General features: G+C 52.0%; 1 protein-coding gene across 1 annotated transcript; it reads left to right on the top strand.

Annotated features, from left to right (window-relative positions):
• Positions 1 to 758: 758 nt before the first annotated feature.
• Positions 759 to 10,302, top strand: Klf11 (Kruppel like factor 11). The gene is made up of 4 exons (XM_036171130.1): positions 759 to 1,002; positions 2,999 to 3,250; positions 4,324 to 5,251; positions 9,764 to 10,302. The coding sequence occupies exons 1-4, from the start codon at positions 961 to 963 to the stop codon at positions 10,042 to 10,044; spliced, it is 1,503 nt and encodes a 500-aa protein (XP_036027023.1). The 5' UTR covers positions 759 to 960; the 3' UTR covers positions 10,045 to 10,302.
• The last annotated feature ends 5,751 nt before the right edge of the window (positions 10,303 to 16,053 follow it).

The following is a 16,053-nucleotide window of genomic DNA, read 5'->3' as shown; positions in this document are numbered from 1 at the left end:
GGATAACCGCTAGAGAGACCCACAGAGGGAAAAAAAAGGTACCCCGGCTCTGGATCAGCTCTCACGTAGGCCTGAGGACTCCCCGAGTCCGGTGGCCTTTGTATGGCCACTGGGAAGGATGCGCAGGCCTCATTACGCGCCTGTTAGGTGGTTGGCTACACGGCCGGCGTTCCTTCGGCAGCAAACCGCAGCCTAGCACGGTGGAAGGAGGCCAGTCCCAGAAGCTTCAGATCTGGCGCCCTGCAAGCAAGAGCGGATGCAGGAAATGTCCCTAAACCCAGATAGCTTTCAAACCTCCTCCTGGGCAGAGGCGCGGTCCGGGGAGCCGCCAGGGACAGCTTAAAAGAAATCAGAGACAGCCTGAAGCCGTCCCCGGGAGTCCCGCCCACCAGGGCCGGCCACTGCGCGCGGGGCCAGGGCGCGACCTCGGCCAGCAGCCCCTCCGCCGGCCGGGAGAGGACCTCACGGCGGCCGCCGCCGCCGCCGCCGCCGCCGCGCCGCCGCCGGGACCTTTCCCCTACTTTCCAGGCCTCACGCCCCGCCTCCAGCCCGGACCAAAACACGTGCCGCCTCCCGCCCCGCCGGATCACGCCGCAGCCAGGCTCCGATCACGCGGCCCCCCGCGGCCCCCATTGGCCCGCGGCTCGCCGGCCCGGCGCCGATTGGCTGGCGGCGGAGGGCACGCCCCCGAGGGGGAGCGGTGTATTTTGGTTTGCCCGCGCGCCCCGCCCCGGGCCGCTCCCTCCGCGGCGCCCCGCCCCTCCCGCGCCTGGCGGGCCGCGCGGAGGCAGAGCCGCGCGCGGCAAGGAGGGCGGTGGTGCGCGCCGGCGGCTGCAGGCGCTCGGGACCCCGGCGCCCGCCGCCCGCCGCACACGTGCAGCCTCCGCCGCACGCGGAGCCCCCTCCCGGTCCCCCGGTCCCCCGATCCGCAGCTTCGTCGCCTGCAGGCCGTCCGGCACCATGCACTCGCCGGGCTCCACCGGCCCGGGCGACGCGCGCGCGGTGAGTGACTGACGGGGCTGAGCGCGGGGACGAGGCGGCGGGGAGGGGACGCGGGAGGGATGGCGACACCGCGCCGCCGGTCGTCTAGGCCAGAGGCCGGGGCTGCGCGGCCCGGCAGGGTCCGGGTGGGGAAGGGGGGCGTGTGAGCGCGGCCGCCACAGCCTTTCAGCTTTGTCTCTTGTCCGCTGCGGGCCCCGCCCGGCGCGGCTATTTCCAGCCATGACGTCACCCGAATCCAGCGGAGGACCGCTGCGGGGTGTGGGCGCGGCTGGCGGGAACGGGGAGGGCGGGGCGGGGGCGGGGCCCAAGCAGGGGCGCGGCGCCAGGGGGCGTGGTGAAAGCGTTTGGTGGGAGGGGAGAGGTGAGGGGCGGGGCCGAGGCGAGGGCGTGTCGAGAGTGCCTGGGAAGTCGGGGGGATGTGGGGAGCTCGGTGGGACCCCGGGCTAAGGGCGTGGTGGAGGCACCTGGTGGTAGCGCGAGGGAGCAAGGGCGGAGCCAAAAGCTAGGTGGCTCGGTGCGAGCTGCTGGTGGGAGTGTGGGGTGGGGCAGGGGGCGGGGCCAAAGTGAGGGGGTGTGGCGAGAGCGTCTGTCTGATAGGGGTGTGCAGGGGGCGGGGCAAGGGCTGAGTCCCAAAGAGGAAGTGATGAGAGCGTCTGGTGGGAGTGTGGGGTAGGGCCGTGGGTTGAGCCAAACCAAAGGTGTCTCGGGAAGGTGTACCTGCAGGAGGGTATGGTGGAGCGAGCCGGGCCAAGGCAAGAGTGTGTCTGGAAGGGTTCTGGGGGGGACGTGGCAGCTAAGCTTGGTGGTGTAGGGCTGGGCAAGGGGTGGGGCCAAAGCAAGAAGGGGCGTGGTAATGGGACCTGGATGGAGTGTAGGGCTTGGGCCTAGCCACAGAGTGGAGTCAAGGTAGGGGACCCCTGTCAGAAGGTGTAGAGCTCTGGGCCACGGACCCTGACAGAAATGTTGGGGGCCAGGGGAGGCGCTCAGGCTTCTGTCGAGAACACAGCAGTACGTGGACTCTCGGGTCCGCATTTATCCTTCCTAGTCTACGGCCGGACATTCCACTCAATGGATCAGAATCAAATGATCCTGGCAAGAGGTCGAGTCTGGCCCCACCAGAGACGCTGCATAAGGCCCTTTGCAAAGGTAGCCTCTGCACCTGCTCACTGAAGGGGACTCTGGACAGACAAGAAGGCTCAGAAAATGTGTGTGGAAATATATGTATCAAAGGTGTAAGATTCTCTTTTGGAAGGGATGGGTTCCAGTTTCTTCCTCCTGGTTGTAAAGGTTGTGTGGTGTGCAGGACCAGGTGCCTTTCACACACCCTTCTGCTCATCCCACTTCCTCCTAGTTTTCAGTAGTAATGAGTGTCTTCATGTTTCTGAATGCTGAGGAAACAGGTAGTCACCGTGGACACTTACGTGCATGGAACCCAGGTTCAGCCACTGGGAAATTAAGCTTGGGGTAATGCTTCCTTAGGGACATTACTTTGGCAGCTTTATGATCTAGAAGATCTCACCCGCCAACTGGCTGCTTAGTCTCATTAGCTGCTTTATCTTTCCCGGGACACCTTCCTACTAATCTCTTTGGTGTATACCTCTAGAGTTAGTCTTAATCATTTACCCAAGAAGCTTGAAGTTAGTCACCTGTTCTGTTTATTTTTATTTTTTATTGGTGGGCATTGAACTCAGGGTCACCCATGAGCTAATCAGGTGTTCCACCATTGAGCAATAGCCCAGCCTAGAAACCTTTTCAAGAATCGGGGTTTTGAGTTTTCTGTCTTGTCTTGTGGAAACTGCTTCTTAACCAAACCTAATCTTCAGAGCTTGAAAGCAAAGTTGTTGTGAGAGTTCCATTCAGGTCTTCTTACGTCAAGACAGAGCCTGCTCCGTTGTTAGAATGCTGCACCTTACGTCTGGGGTAGATCCGCCTGCCTGTCGGGGTTACCCCTTTTATTCTCCTGAACTGAGAAGCCGCTGTCCCGTGTTGCCTGCAGGCTGACATCATGGACATCTGTGAGTCCATCCTGGAGAGGAAACGGCATGACAGCGAGAGGTCCACATGCAGCGTCCTGGAGCAGACAGACATGGAGGCTGTGGAGGCTCTCGTCTGCATGAGCTCTTGGGGGCAGAGGTCCCAGACGAGACCCCTCACGCCCGGCTCTGATTCTGGTGACGTCACCAGCACCGTGCTTGTGGACACAGCTGCACCTGATCTACCAAAGGACTTTCATTCTTTCTCAACTCTGGTAAGAGGAGGAGGTGGGGGAGAGAAGCATTTTTGTGAACTGCCCAGAGTAACTTAGGTAAAATATGTGGAAGAACTTGTAGGGAGATTAACTATGGTGCTTCCAGATGCCGCCAGGAAGTTCCCTACATTCCCTTTGTATGGATACCAAAGTGTGAAAATGTATCTCTTAGAAGTGTTTTCTTTTCCTTGGTGAGCCATAACTTGCTGACAGATGGTTAGTGCCCATTGGACAAAGCCTAAAGATGGTTACAGAGAAGTGATGTAGACCAGATGCCTGGGGCGTCCAAGGTCGGGTCTTGAGTTGTCCCAGTCTAGACGAGAATGTGGAAAGCAGCTAAAGAAAGCATGTTCTCTGACATCAGACAGCCTTAGCTTAGCGGAAACATGCTACTCTGCCTTCCTGTGGCAGCCGCCTGGTGTGATTGGGAGTTGATTAGTCAATATTTTATTTTTAGGTTCTAACTTGCCACACCTATGGAATTGCTTCTTGGGTTGGAGAAGTCAGGCTGTAGATCACTCACGGTAGTAAAACTAAGATGTGCTTGGCCTGGGCGAAGAACTCGCACTGAAGACTGTGGAGGGTAGACTTGAGGAGGGACTGGAGGAAAAAAGGAGCTGGCTCATCGTAGCCCCTCAGGTCTTCAGGCTTGGGCTTTTTCAAGGTGGCTGATAAGTGTTGGGGGCCAGTGCATGGAGGCTCAGTTCAGGAGAACCACTGTTTTCTTGATTTAAGAGCCTGAGAGTTCATGAAAAGCTTTCATTTTGTTTTTGGAGACAGGGTTTTTCTCTGTGTAGCCCTGGCTGTCCTGGAACTTGCTCTGTAGACCAGGCTGGCCTTGAACTCACAGAGATCTGCCTGCCTCTGCCTCCAAAGTATTGGGATTAAAGGTGTGTGCCACTGCCACTTTATGAGAAGCTTCCATTTTAAAGTGTGAATCTGTGTGGCTTTTACAGTCCTTTTAGTTAAATTGTGTGTCAGTAGCTCCGCATGACCTAGAGTAGACAATACCCTTCCTTCCAACGAGACCAAAACAACCCATGGCATGACGCTTTTCTTTCTTTCTCTTGAAGTGTATAACTCCTCCTCAGAGCCCAGAGCTCATGGAGCCATCGACAGGGACCCCTGTTCCTTCCCAAGTAACTAATTCCAAAGGATGCATGGTCACCGCCCTCCCCCCACCCCCCAATGCGGCCACCGGGGCGCTGAGCAGGAGGGAGCCGCTGGAGCCAGCCTCAGGGTCCTGCAGGATGACGAGTGTGATCCGTCACACAGGGGAGAGTCCTGCCCCTCTGTGCTTTCCAGCTGCCCCAACTCAAGAGCAACAACCGCCCGGCAGCAGCGGAGAAGGACAAGGAGGGTTGCCGGGCCATCGCGAAGCTTTGCAGGACACACGCTTGGCCGCTGGTTTACTTGTTACTAACTCAGCTTCCTGTCAGCCTTGCTTGCACAACCCTGCTGTCCCATTCCCCACCTACAAAGACCAGCAGACAGGATGGCCGGCTGCCATTCAGACCTGCTCACCAAAGAATTCTGAAAGCGACTTGTCAAGGAAAACCACCCCTCTGATTTCTGTCCCTGTCTCCAGTCCCCCGGTCCTTTGCCAAATGATCCCCGTGGCTGGACAGAGTGGCATGTTCTCAGCTTTTTTGAAGCCTCCTCCCCAGTTGTCGGCAGGGATTGTCAAGGCCGTCCTGCCCCCAGCTGCTCCGGTGACCCAGCCTGTGTTCACGGGCCCGTCTATGCCTCAGGGAGCTCTGATGCTGGTCTTACCACCGGGTACCTTTCCCCAGCCTGCTACCTGCCCACCCGGTGTCGTGGCCATCGGGAATACCAAACTGTTGCCCCTCGCCCCTGCACCGATGTTCATCGCCTCCAGCCAGAACTCGGCCCCTCAGGTAGACTTTTCCCGAAGGAGGAACTATGTTTGCAATTTCCCGGGTTGCCGGAAGACCTACTTCAAAAGTTCCCACCTGAAGGCTCATCTTCGTACCCACACAGGTGAGTGGTGGGGGCCTGGTGTGAAGGGGACACCGGAACTTCAGGGAGGAGAGCCCGCGGAGGAGGAGGAGGGCTTGCTGCAGTTGGGGTTGTCAGCAGGTGCCCGCTGGGGAGAGGATGGGGCTTGGGACGGTTTGGGGGTACTCTGCCTCACTGCAGTATTTTTAAGAGTATAGGAATTTTTTGTTGTTGTTTTGTTTGGGCTTGGTGTTTTTGCTTTTGAGAATATATAGTTTTTAGTTTAAGAAGTCACACAAGGGGCTGGAGAGATGGCTCAGAGGTTAAGAGCACTGCCTGCTCTTCCAGAGGTCCTGAGTTCAATTCCCAGCAACCACATGGTGGCTCACAACCATCTAATGAGATTTGGTGCCCTCTTCTACATACATAATAAATAAATAAATCTTTAAAAAAAAAAAAAAAAGCACTGACTGCTCTTCCAGAGGACCTGGGTTCAGTTCCCAGCACCCACATGGCAGCTCACAACTGTCTGTAACTCCAGTTCCAGGGGTCCCAACACCCATGGCAAAACACCAGTGCACATAAATAAATAAACAAAACCCCTGCAATTAAAAAAAAAAAAAAGCCACCTAAGAAGTTATAACACCCTACTGGGTTTCTTTAGTTTTTAAATTCTGTCTTCAGGAATGGAAACATTCTCCAGCCGTTTCAGTAGCCGCTAGCTGCATGCACTTGAAAGAGGCTGGCAGGACTGAGGACCTGGATGGCACATTCTCATTGCTTGACGTTTACACTCAAGTAGCTTCAGGAGCTGGTGACTGCCGTGCTGCCCAGCGGGGCCTGAGTGCCGCTCGGCACACATTACTTTCGTAGGCTAGAGCAGCATGTCTCCGGTCCTCTGTGAGCTGCTGCCTTGTTGTTGCTTATGGTCCTGTGGTTATGTGGTCTGCTCGTTAAACTTGACTTTAGAGAATCGTGTATTGACACGTAAACACATGCAGAGATGTCAGGGTCTATGGTAAAGCGTGCTTCCTAGACTCATGACCATGGAACATCACCCCTCGGTCCCATGAGAATGTCTGATTTGTGGACTGTGATACAGGAAAGCCTGAGGCTGGAGGGACTTGCTGCTGTGGTTTTTATTTTAGAATAGTGTTGATATAAGCTGGCTTCTAATTAGCACAGTATGCTCTGTCTGCGGCAGACTCCATTGCTGAACAGCGTGCACTCTGGTGTTTAGATAGTCCAGAAAGAATTATTCCTTCATACTCCAGAGCCGTGGTTGGCTTTACGGTGTGGGCCTTACACCTGTCCTGTAAAGTACTTGTCCCTTTGTCAGAGCAAACACAGCCTCCTTCTCATCTACCCGTGTAATTCCATACGTCAACCTCAGCCCTTCCCAAGCTCTGCCTATGGGGCCCTTGGAGGGCCTGCCCCAAATCAGTTGGTGTGTGTTTGCTGATGCCTTCCTCTTTGACCCCATGGGTTATTGTGTGTCTCACGCCTTTTCTCTGTGTAGCCCTGGCCATCCTGTAACTCGATCTTAGACCAGGCTAGCCTAGAATTCAGAAGGCCACTTGCCTCTGCCTCCTGAGTGCTTGGATTAAAGGTGTGTGACACACAGCCGCCTTGTTTTCGTTATTTCTAAAATTAGGTTTCTGTGAGTGGGTATGTGCATGTGAGTGCAGTGGCTGGGTATTTGGCCCCTAGCAGCTGTAGTTATAGGTGGTGGTAAGTTGCCTACCGTGAGGACTGGGATCTGTTGGGATCTGTTGGGATCCTTTGTGGGTGTGCGGCAAGAGCAGTGTGCACTCTAACCTGTGAGAGGGAGTGTCCATGTTTTCTCATTGTTAGATAATTATCGAAACTGCACACAGACTCCTGGTGCCACACGAAACTGCACACAGGCTCTTGGTGCCACACGACTAAATGATGGTTGGCACTTTCAGCAAGGCCGTTCTGGTGGCTGTCAGATGAAGGGGCAGTCTGTTCTGTTCAGTGGGCTCTTTGGTGTGGTAAACCACCCCCCCCCCCCCCCGCGCGCGCTTTTTTTTCTTTTTGCTTTGTCTATCCAGATGAACTTTCCATCAGAGTCTTCCCAGGTAGAAATACTGACAGATCCGCAAAACCTGAGCTCAAGCCTGAGTTCCCCCGTGTTTCCCAGAGACTAAAATCGGTTTGAATAAGCATGAGGTTCTGAGTGCCAACGCGTTTACTATTCACCAGCCCTCCTTTGGGGTTCTCCTAAGAACTGAAATTTCCTGTGGGTTTATTTCAGATAAAGATTGTGTTTCAAGTACTTCTGCCAGCCTGAACAGTACTTAAGTGTGAAGAAGGTGAGGTGAATGGGTACTCTCCATTTGGCTGGAAACAGGGATTTTGTAATCGTGTGTGGAGGGACTGGCAGTCTCTGAGCAGTTCCCGGGCACTGGGTGTGCTGCTGACCTTAGGGGAGCAGGGGTGGGAAGTGCCGCTGTCCGAGTCTGCTTTTGGATGCTTTGACAGTGTCTAATAAAAAATAGGCTACCGAGCTCAGGGCTCTGGAGCTGCCAATCTAAAAGCATCTCTAAGGGTGGCCAGCCTGCCGCATTCCCAGTGTGACGGGACGTCACCTGGTGCAATGGGGTTAGTATGCCAGAGAGCTTGCTCTTATAACAGAGCTGCTCCTGAGACTCTGTTCATCCATAACCCCAATGCTCAGGATCCCATCAGTGGCCAACGATCCTACCTCTTAAGTATCAGTGACATGGGACCTTGGGATTACATTTCCAGGGTATGAAGTTTGGGGTCATAGTGAAACCACATTGGCTACCCCATGCTTACCATGAAGATTCTGAAATCATGGAAGCCTCACTGCTGGATTTTCAGCTGGAGAACTGTTGGAGTTGGTGTCTCTTCAAATCCTGTTATTTGCTACCTGCTGTAGGAAATCCACAGAGAGATGGATCGCATAGCAGTATGTAGCTGTCTAGCGAATCATCCCGAGTGCTTGAAGTCTGTGATTGCCACAGCTAGACAGGAAGGTTTCAGGACACAGAGAAGGGCCTGCCCTGTGCTGGCTGGAACAGGAGCTTGTTGAAAAGGGTTACAGTGTCTACCTGCCTGAAGGCCCCTTACCTCTCTATCTCCAGGAAGATAATAGGATCCGGGCACCTGCTCTGAAGTGTTGATGGGCACTTCAGACTTAACCAGAAAGTGTGTGCTAGAACACAAACCTTGTCTTTTTATAACTCTAACCTATGTGGTTATGGTTAATATTGTCAACTCGACAGGATCTGGAATCATCTAGAAGACAAGACTGGGTGTGCCTGTGAGGGATTATCTAAATTAGGTTAGTTAAGGTAGGAAAGCCCACATTAACTGGGTTCTAGACTGGATAAAAGGGAGACAACAAGCCAAGCACCAGCATTCATCTCTCTCTCTTCTGGACGGTGGACAAAATAGGCCCAGCTGCGTCACGGTCCTCCCGCCATGATGGACCTGTACCCTCCCACGGGGCCGGAATAAACTCCCTTCATTTGCTCTTGTCAGCAATATGGAGAGTAATTAAACGTTTCTAACCACGTGGAAAGTAATTAATGGAACCTATTTGTCAGTGTGATAAGAAATATGAGCGTGAAATAATGATTCTAAGAAGTCTTAAAGCCCCTTGGAAGGACTTTCTGGGGTGTGTGCAGGGTGTCCTGAGAGAGCATGATTTCTTTAGAGAATTTTCTCCTTCATCTGTGGACGGTGGAGTACTTACCTAGCATGCATGAAGCTCCAGGTTTGATCCCCAGCACCCTGTAAAATTGAGGAGTATGGTGCACATTTGTAATCCCAGAGCGTATGGTAGAGTTAGGATCAGAAATCCAGTGTCTTCATTTGCTATAAGGACTGTTAAGGGCTATCCTGGCCTCTGTGAGACCCTATCTCAAAATGCCTACCCTCCTTTCCCCCCCTCCACACACACACACACAAAAAAAACCACATCATTGTCTAGAGATAGGAGGATCTCTCAAGTTCCCAGCCTGCCTGGGCTAGGCTACTTAGCAAGAACCTATCAAAGAAAAAAATAGCCAGGATGGTGGCTAACACTCAGGACACATAGGCAGGAGGATCTCTGAGTTTAACTTCTAATATATGTAGGGAGTTCCAGGCCAGCCAGGGCTATATAATGAGACCCTATCTCAAAAAAGTCTCCCCCTTATTTATTTTAAAATGCGTCTTTAAAACCAGGGGTGGTGGCACATGCCCCTAACTCTGGCACCAAAGTGGATTGCAAGTCTCAGATCAGCCTGGCTACATAATGAGTCTTCATCAGAAAAGCAAAACACGAAGCCACACACGTGTGCATGTGTAAAATGTCTGAGATGTTAGCCTAGTTTGACACCTGTGGGCTTCGGCATCTTACATCTCAGGGTCAGCAGAAATGCATTGTGGGGGTTTGCTGACTTCTGAGCCATCCAGGCTAGAGTGTTACTCTTCTGAGATTGGATGACCTGTGGGCAGCCCTCCATGGGCTTCCTGGTGAGGCCTTGAGTGCGCACGCTTACTTGAATATGTTTCCACTAGGGGAGAAGCCCTTTACCTGCAGCTGGGACGGCTGTGACAAGAAGTTCGCCAGGTCGGATGAACTGTCTCGCCACCGCAGAACTCACACGGGGGAGAAGAAGTTCGTGTGTCCTGTGTGTGACCGTCGCTTCATGCGGAGCGACCACCTGACAAAGCATGCCCGGCGCCACATGACGACCAAGAAGATCCCTGGCTGGCAGGCAGAGGTGGGCAAACTGAACAGAATCACCTTGGCAGAGAGCTCCGGGAGCATCCTCGAACCCTTGCCGGCCTCGGGCTGAGAGGTTCTGCGGTGCCCGTCACCCATGGGCCTCTTCTACTGCTTCTTCAGGAATGGGGAATGGGACCCGTGTGTTCCTCCCCAAAAAACAAAACAAACAAACAAACAAAAACATGGTCTCTGGGCTGTCGAAGTGGGGAGCTGGTTCTGATGGAAGTACATTAACTTTCCTTTTCTGGTTGGGACCCTGTTCAGTATCTCTTGTAGTTTCAGTTCTCTCTCTCTCTCTCTCTCTCTGTTTCTGTCTCTCTCTCTCTCTCTCTGTGTCTCTGTCGCTGTCTGTTTCTTGCTCTCTTTCTCTCTCTTTTGTAAGGAAATGGAAGGAAATTTGATCTAAATCACCAGCATTCAAACAAATATTTCGGCAATAAAGTTTACAGAGTCTGGATTTTTTTTTCTTTTTTTTTTTTAACAACCTTTCTAGTCTATGTTTTGTAGAAATGAGACAGGGTACTAATTTTTATACTTTTTTATACAAATATTTATATTGTGCTCAAATCACCAATTTCTGGATAGACAGTTTTACAACCTTCTTTTCCATGTTTTATAATGAAGTTTTGTAATGACTCTGCTTAAGTACTCTTGGTAGTTAGTCAGGAAAAAAAAAAATCAAAATCACAAATTTGTCACCGGCCTTTCCTAGCCAATGTTTTAAAAGGTCAGAACTGGTTGAATAAAGAGCTCTTAAAGGGGAAAAATCATAAACTAGTCAGCTTCTTTGTGTCAGTTCCAGGGGAGAGGCTAACCGTCAGTCCTGTAGCCCGCAGAACTAAAATCGTGGTGGGGTAGAACTAGTCTGATGTCCCTGGGGAGGGTGTGCCGAGTCTGCGTGGACTGCCGGCCAGCTAAGCAGGGGCCAGTGTGCACTGTGTTGACTTCGGGGCCCCTTGTCTGCCGAGAGCCGAGGATCCCATGGCCTGTCTTGTATTTAAGCACTAAAAAAAAAACAAAAACCAAAAAAAAACCAGGAATTCGGACACCGAAGCTTTGTAGATGGCCCGCTGGCTTCCAGTGTGGTTTTGTACTGCATGATGGGTTTGGTGACCACGGAGAGAAGAGCAGATGTCTGTATTGATTGGATAAACTTTCCATCAAAGTGCAGCCCAGGCAAAGCAAGGCACGTGTGCAGCGTGGGCCCTGGGGTTCAGATGCCTTCCTAAATTATGGACAAAACATTGAGGAGCTCCGTGGGTGCCACTCAGCTACCCTCCAGTTCATTGTGTGTGAAGGAAATTATTTTGCTCAAACAAGACTTGGAATGGGGATGTTGTAGCTAGCTTGAAAACAGGTGACAGGCGCTGTTTTGATGCCTTGTAAGCATGTGCCCTGCATATAGTGGCCTCCTGTGCGTCCCAATGACCACAAAAACTGATTCTAGTTAGATGCTGAGGAGTTCCGGCGGTACAGTGAGGACAGTCTAGTGCACTGTTTGGGCAGCCTGAGAATATTTGTGTGTGTTACTGTATTAGATTTTGCATTTGCCTTTTAATATTGGCATTTAACTTTATTTAAATGATGGCCAGGTTGAACGATGAAAAGGTAAGATAAAATGAGGTTTTGTGTTCAGGTCTGACCTTAGGGGAGCAGGGGTGGGAAGTGCCGCTTCTAGAACCTTCACGTGGTCATACATTGTTCTGTTACTCGATCCCTGTTAGGCTGCCTCTGGTAGCCTCTGAGCTTTGTATGTGTGTGTGTGTATGTTTAGGAAATGTCGGGACAGCTCTCCAGTTACTCCTCACCGTTGTCTTTCAACATAAAGTAGCTGCAGGAGAACTAACTGTACATAGCTCACAAGCGTCCTGTGGTACCGGGGTCCTATCCTCCACACGGGCGATTGTGCAGAGGGCACATGACATCCAGTGAATGTCTTCGTTGTGACATGCAGAGTGATGTTCCCTGTCCTGGTGTTCCTGTGGGTCCCGGAAGGTCTTGGGGTGTTCTGTTGCTCATCCCTAGGACTTCATCCTCTGACGAGTATTGTTTCTAGAATAACCGACATGTTGAAATACCTTTAGGGTTCCATTTCCTGATTAGATTTAGAAACCCCGTCTGTGGAAGAACCCCCAGCACTTGTCCACTAAAAGACTGTGTTGGAAAACATTTCCTCTCTGAAAAGGACTCCTGAGCCCCAGAGCCCCAAGGGAGGGGGGGCTGCTCCCTTGAGGGCCCTCCCTGACCCCCCCCCCTCGTGGTGAGGCAGTACCCCCAGTGCACTTTATTGCTTGAGCAATTCTGCTTGATTTGACTTTTTTTTTTATATTTTGTTGAGCCTTTTGGTAGTTTTAGTCCTAAAAATTTAAATGTTTTGAATACTTATGTTTTATGTAACAGACTTTGACTTATTTAAATGAGTATGTGTAATGTAACCTTTTGCTTTGAATCATATAAAACTTTCTTGATTTGCAGACTGGACTTGTGAGCTGTGTTTGTTGAAGTGTGTCCAGTGACTTAACGCACACGGTTTTCATATGAGTCTGGAATATTCATCATGTGTCGGCCTAACTTGAACTCTTATGGGGGGGGGGGTGCGGCGACAGGGCAGTCAAGTCTGTTTCGGAGGACGCAATACAGTGACAGAGAGGTCAACTCGTAAGAATTCTTGCAGACAAGTTGTGGCAGTTTGAACCTAATAAGAGTCGTAATGGGATGGAGAGACCAGCTCCCATCCACAGCCGGAGTCAGGACAGATTCCCCGTGTGTTCTCCTTCCCCACATCTTGGCATCTTGCTGGACTTTGCAAGAGTTTTGGACATTCAGGCCCCACAATAACCTTGGGAGGCAGGAGAGATGGGGCACCAATGCCCCTGAGACAGCAGGAGCTAAGTCCTAGAGACCATGTGCTGGGGGGCAGGGTGAGGTCCCCCCTGTTGCTGCTGGTCTTTTGTAGACAAAGACTGACCTGGGGTCATCTGGATGTGAATTCCCACAGCCACCCTTCCTAGTGAGCAGCTGAGTGACTTACCCCCCTGTGTGTACCTCCCAGACACGTAGTCTGCCTCACCACCCTGCCCCACCACCCCACCCTGCTTTATTCATCCAGGGCCTGGCTGCACGAAGCCTGGCATGGACTGTGCCCTCTTGTCTGCCGTAGAAGCCCTACCCAAGAGGAACGGCTCTTGCCGTCATCTGTGCATTGCTAACTAAAGGAATCAACAGGGTGATACTCTTCACATTCACCCAGATGCTGTCCTGGCAGATGGAGGAGAAGCGGATACTGTCCCTCCTTCCCCTGGTGGCAGTCTCCCTCTCCAAGGGGTAGCCTAACCTCTGGGGGGGGCTTTGTTAGCCCCCATTAGGACTTCCAGGGGGCAGAGCTATCATCCAGCCCAGCCTGCCACTGCTTCTCATGACCACACGATGTCACTGTTGAGAGTTGAAACTGGCCTTGGGACGCCAAATCCGTCTTCCCTAATGCCCCAGGCAGACAACCAACCACACAAACGGCTTCAGTTTCTGGATGTGCAGTTTTAGGGCCCCATCCTTCTAGTCTCCTCTGAAGCCCCATACTGAGGCACCAACAACTTTGGGGTGCAAACTATGGGCCAAGTACCTCTGGGGGTTCAAATGCTTCTCTATCTTTCCCAAGGCTCTGGGCCCCCGAGAGGTCAGCGCTTCCTTGCCAACACTGGAAAGGGTTTCTCTGTGTAGCTCTGCCTGTCCTGGAACTCGATCTGTAGACTAGGCTGGCTTTGAACTCAGATATCCACCTTCCTCTGTCTCTTGAATAGTGGGATTAAAGGTGTATGCCCGCAAAAGGATTTCTTTACACCAGGAACGTTCCTTCCTGCTTCTTAAGGCCTAAGTTTTCTCCAAGGTTCAGGCCAGCACTCCAAAGAAGGTCTCATGGAGCCTGCTTCCTAAAGGAAGCATCTAAGCTTCAGAGTCTAGAGGGTGATTTATGAGTTAGGAGGAGGGCTCAGTGGGTGAAGGACCCTGTCACCAAGCCTGGGGACCTGTTTGCTCACTAGAATCCACATGGTGGAAAGAGAGAAGTACCTTCTGCAAATTGTCTTCTGACTTCCACACGTGTGCACCATGGCATGCACACTCATGTACTACACATGCACACAGACACATGTGCATGTGTGCACACACAAAATGTAATAAAAAATACTTTAAAATAAAATGTGGGTTCTGCTCTTTAATGATCAGAATCACCCAAGGACACGTTCCTCCTGTGTGCATGTATATGGGGGTGGGGGCAGTGTATGTGCTGTGGGTGCATGCGTGCCTTGGCATCCATGCATTGGGAATCAGGGCCACCTGCAGCAGGTGGTTCTTTCCTTCTGCTACTCCTCTGTGCCCTCTGGGGGTGGAACTCAAGCGGCCAGGCTTGGCACCAAGTGCTCTTACCTGCCGGGCCATTGCCTTGGCCCTTAAAAAAAAAAAAAATTATTACATTTTATTTCTGTCCAAGTCTTGACAGGAGGAAAATACCCCCACGGACCTGACACTCAACAGCTGGCCTCCTGGCTGCTTCTGAGAGACTTTCGGTCTCCAGAGTGAGTGCAACCCAGTGAGGGGGGAGCCTTTGTCAGGGAACGTGACATTTATTCATGAATCCAAGAATCTACCAGGGGTAGGACTCCCAGGCAGGGGCCTGGGAATCATTCCAGGAAATAAATTGGCGCTAGAAATAGGAGAAATCAGAAAAGAGGGTGCTAAAAGCTTGTTTCAGGTAGTTTAGGCCAATCCCTGCTAGTGTGGGAGGTCCCTTCCAAGCTGAGCCAAGACCCTCCATGCACACAAACCCTGGGAGGTTCTCAAAGCTCTGCCCCTTTGCCCAGAAAGCCTACCCATGAGTTCTGACTGGAAGGGCTCAGATTTTTCTCAAGCACAGTCTTGGCACATCTTGAGGGAAATCTGCTGCAGAGCCAGTGGCCATCTGTGGTGACTTAGACATTCTGTGATGAGAACCAGGGTCAGCTCATGCTGTGTGAGGGCAGATCCCACCCTCTGCTTAGAGCTGGGCTCCTGGCTGGGAAAACAACATGGGCAGCCAACCATGAGGCCGCGGTGCAGTATGGGACCTAGGTGTATACCTGGTGCCTGGGCGGTACAGGAAGTGCTCCTGTGGGCTTCAGTGTTCCCAACCCCACCTCTTGCAGGACCAGCCTCTCCAGAGCCTGAGTTTCCCCAGGACCACAGCTCACTAGTTGGCACACACTTGCTCTGGCTAGCCCCTGCTCAGGACATCCTTGGAATTGAGGGATTTACGTTTGTTTGTTTTCTGAGACAGGGTTTCTCGGCGTAGTCCTGGCTGTCCTGGAACTCCCTCTGTAGACCAAGCTGGCCTTGAACTCACAGAAATCCACCTGCCTCTGTCTCTCAAGTGCTGGGATTAAAGATGTGTACTACTGCCTCCTGGCCCTCATCATATTCATTCATTCATTCATTCATTCATTCATTCTCTCTCTCTCTCTCTCTCTCTCTCTCTCTCTGGGGGGGTGGTTTTCAAGACAGGGTTTCTCTGTGTAGCTTTGCGCCTTTCCTGGAACTTGCTTTGTAGACCCGGCTGGCCTCGAACTCACAGAGATCTGCCTGCCTCTGCCTCTCGAGTACTGGGATTAAAGGCGTGCCCCACCACCGCCTAGCTTGATCGTGTCTATTCAAACACAACGTATAAGCTGTAAATATCTGCAACAAGTTCAAAGCCTGATTCATCCTTTGGTAAAAATGTGACATTTAAACCTCTTTTAAAACAAACATTTGTAATATTGGGATTAAAATATTAAAATAGAAACAGCTCTCTCATCTTCATATCAAAAGCAGTGCTTTGAGCTTGGGTGCCATGCCACTTCCCACTCTGGGAGATTTTGACCAGTCAGCCAACTGGTAGACACCCCATGGCTCTGGGCTCCAACCGTAGCTCGAGTCTCCCAGCTTCGAACTCAAAGGCACTTTTGTCAAGTCGTAACAGTTTGTGGAATCAGTTGCAGGTGACAGCCCAGGACTGTGGGTGTGGGGACAGTCCTAGTGACCATTCTTCCTTGGACAGTCCAGGCTGAGC

Source organism: Onychomys torridus, chromosome 21, assembly GCF_903995425.1.
Source record: "Onychomys torridus chromosome 21, mOncTor1.1, whole genome shotgun sequence".
NCBI lineage: Eukaryota > Metazoa > Chordata > Mammalia > Rodentia > Cricetidae > Onychomys > Onychomys torridus.
The sequence above is the reverse complement of the archived record's forward strand: the minus strand, read 5'-3'. Positions and strand labels throughout refer to the sequence as shown.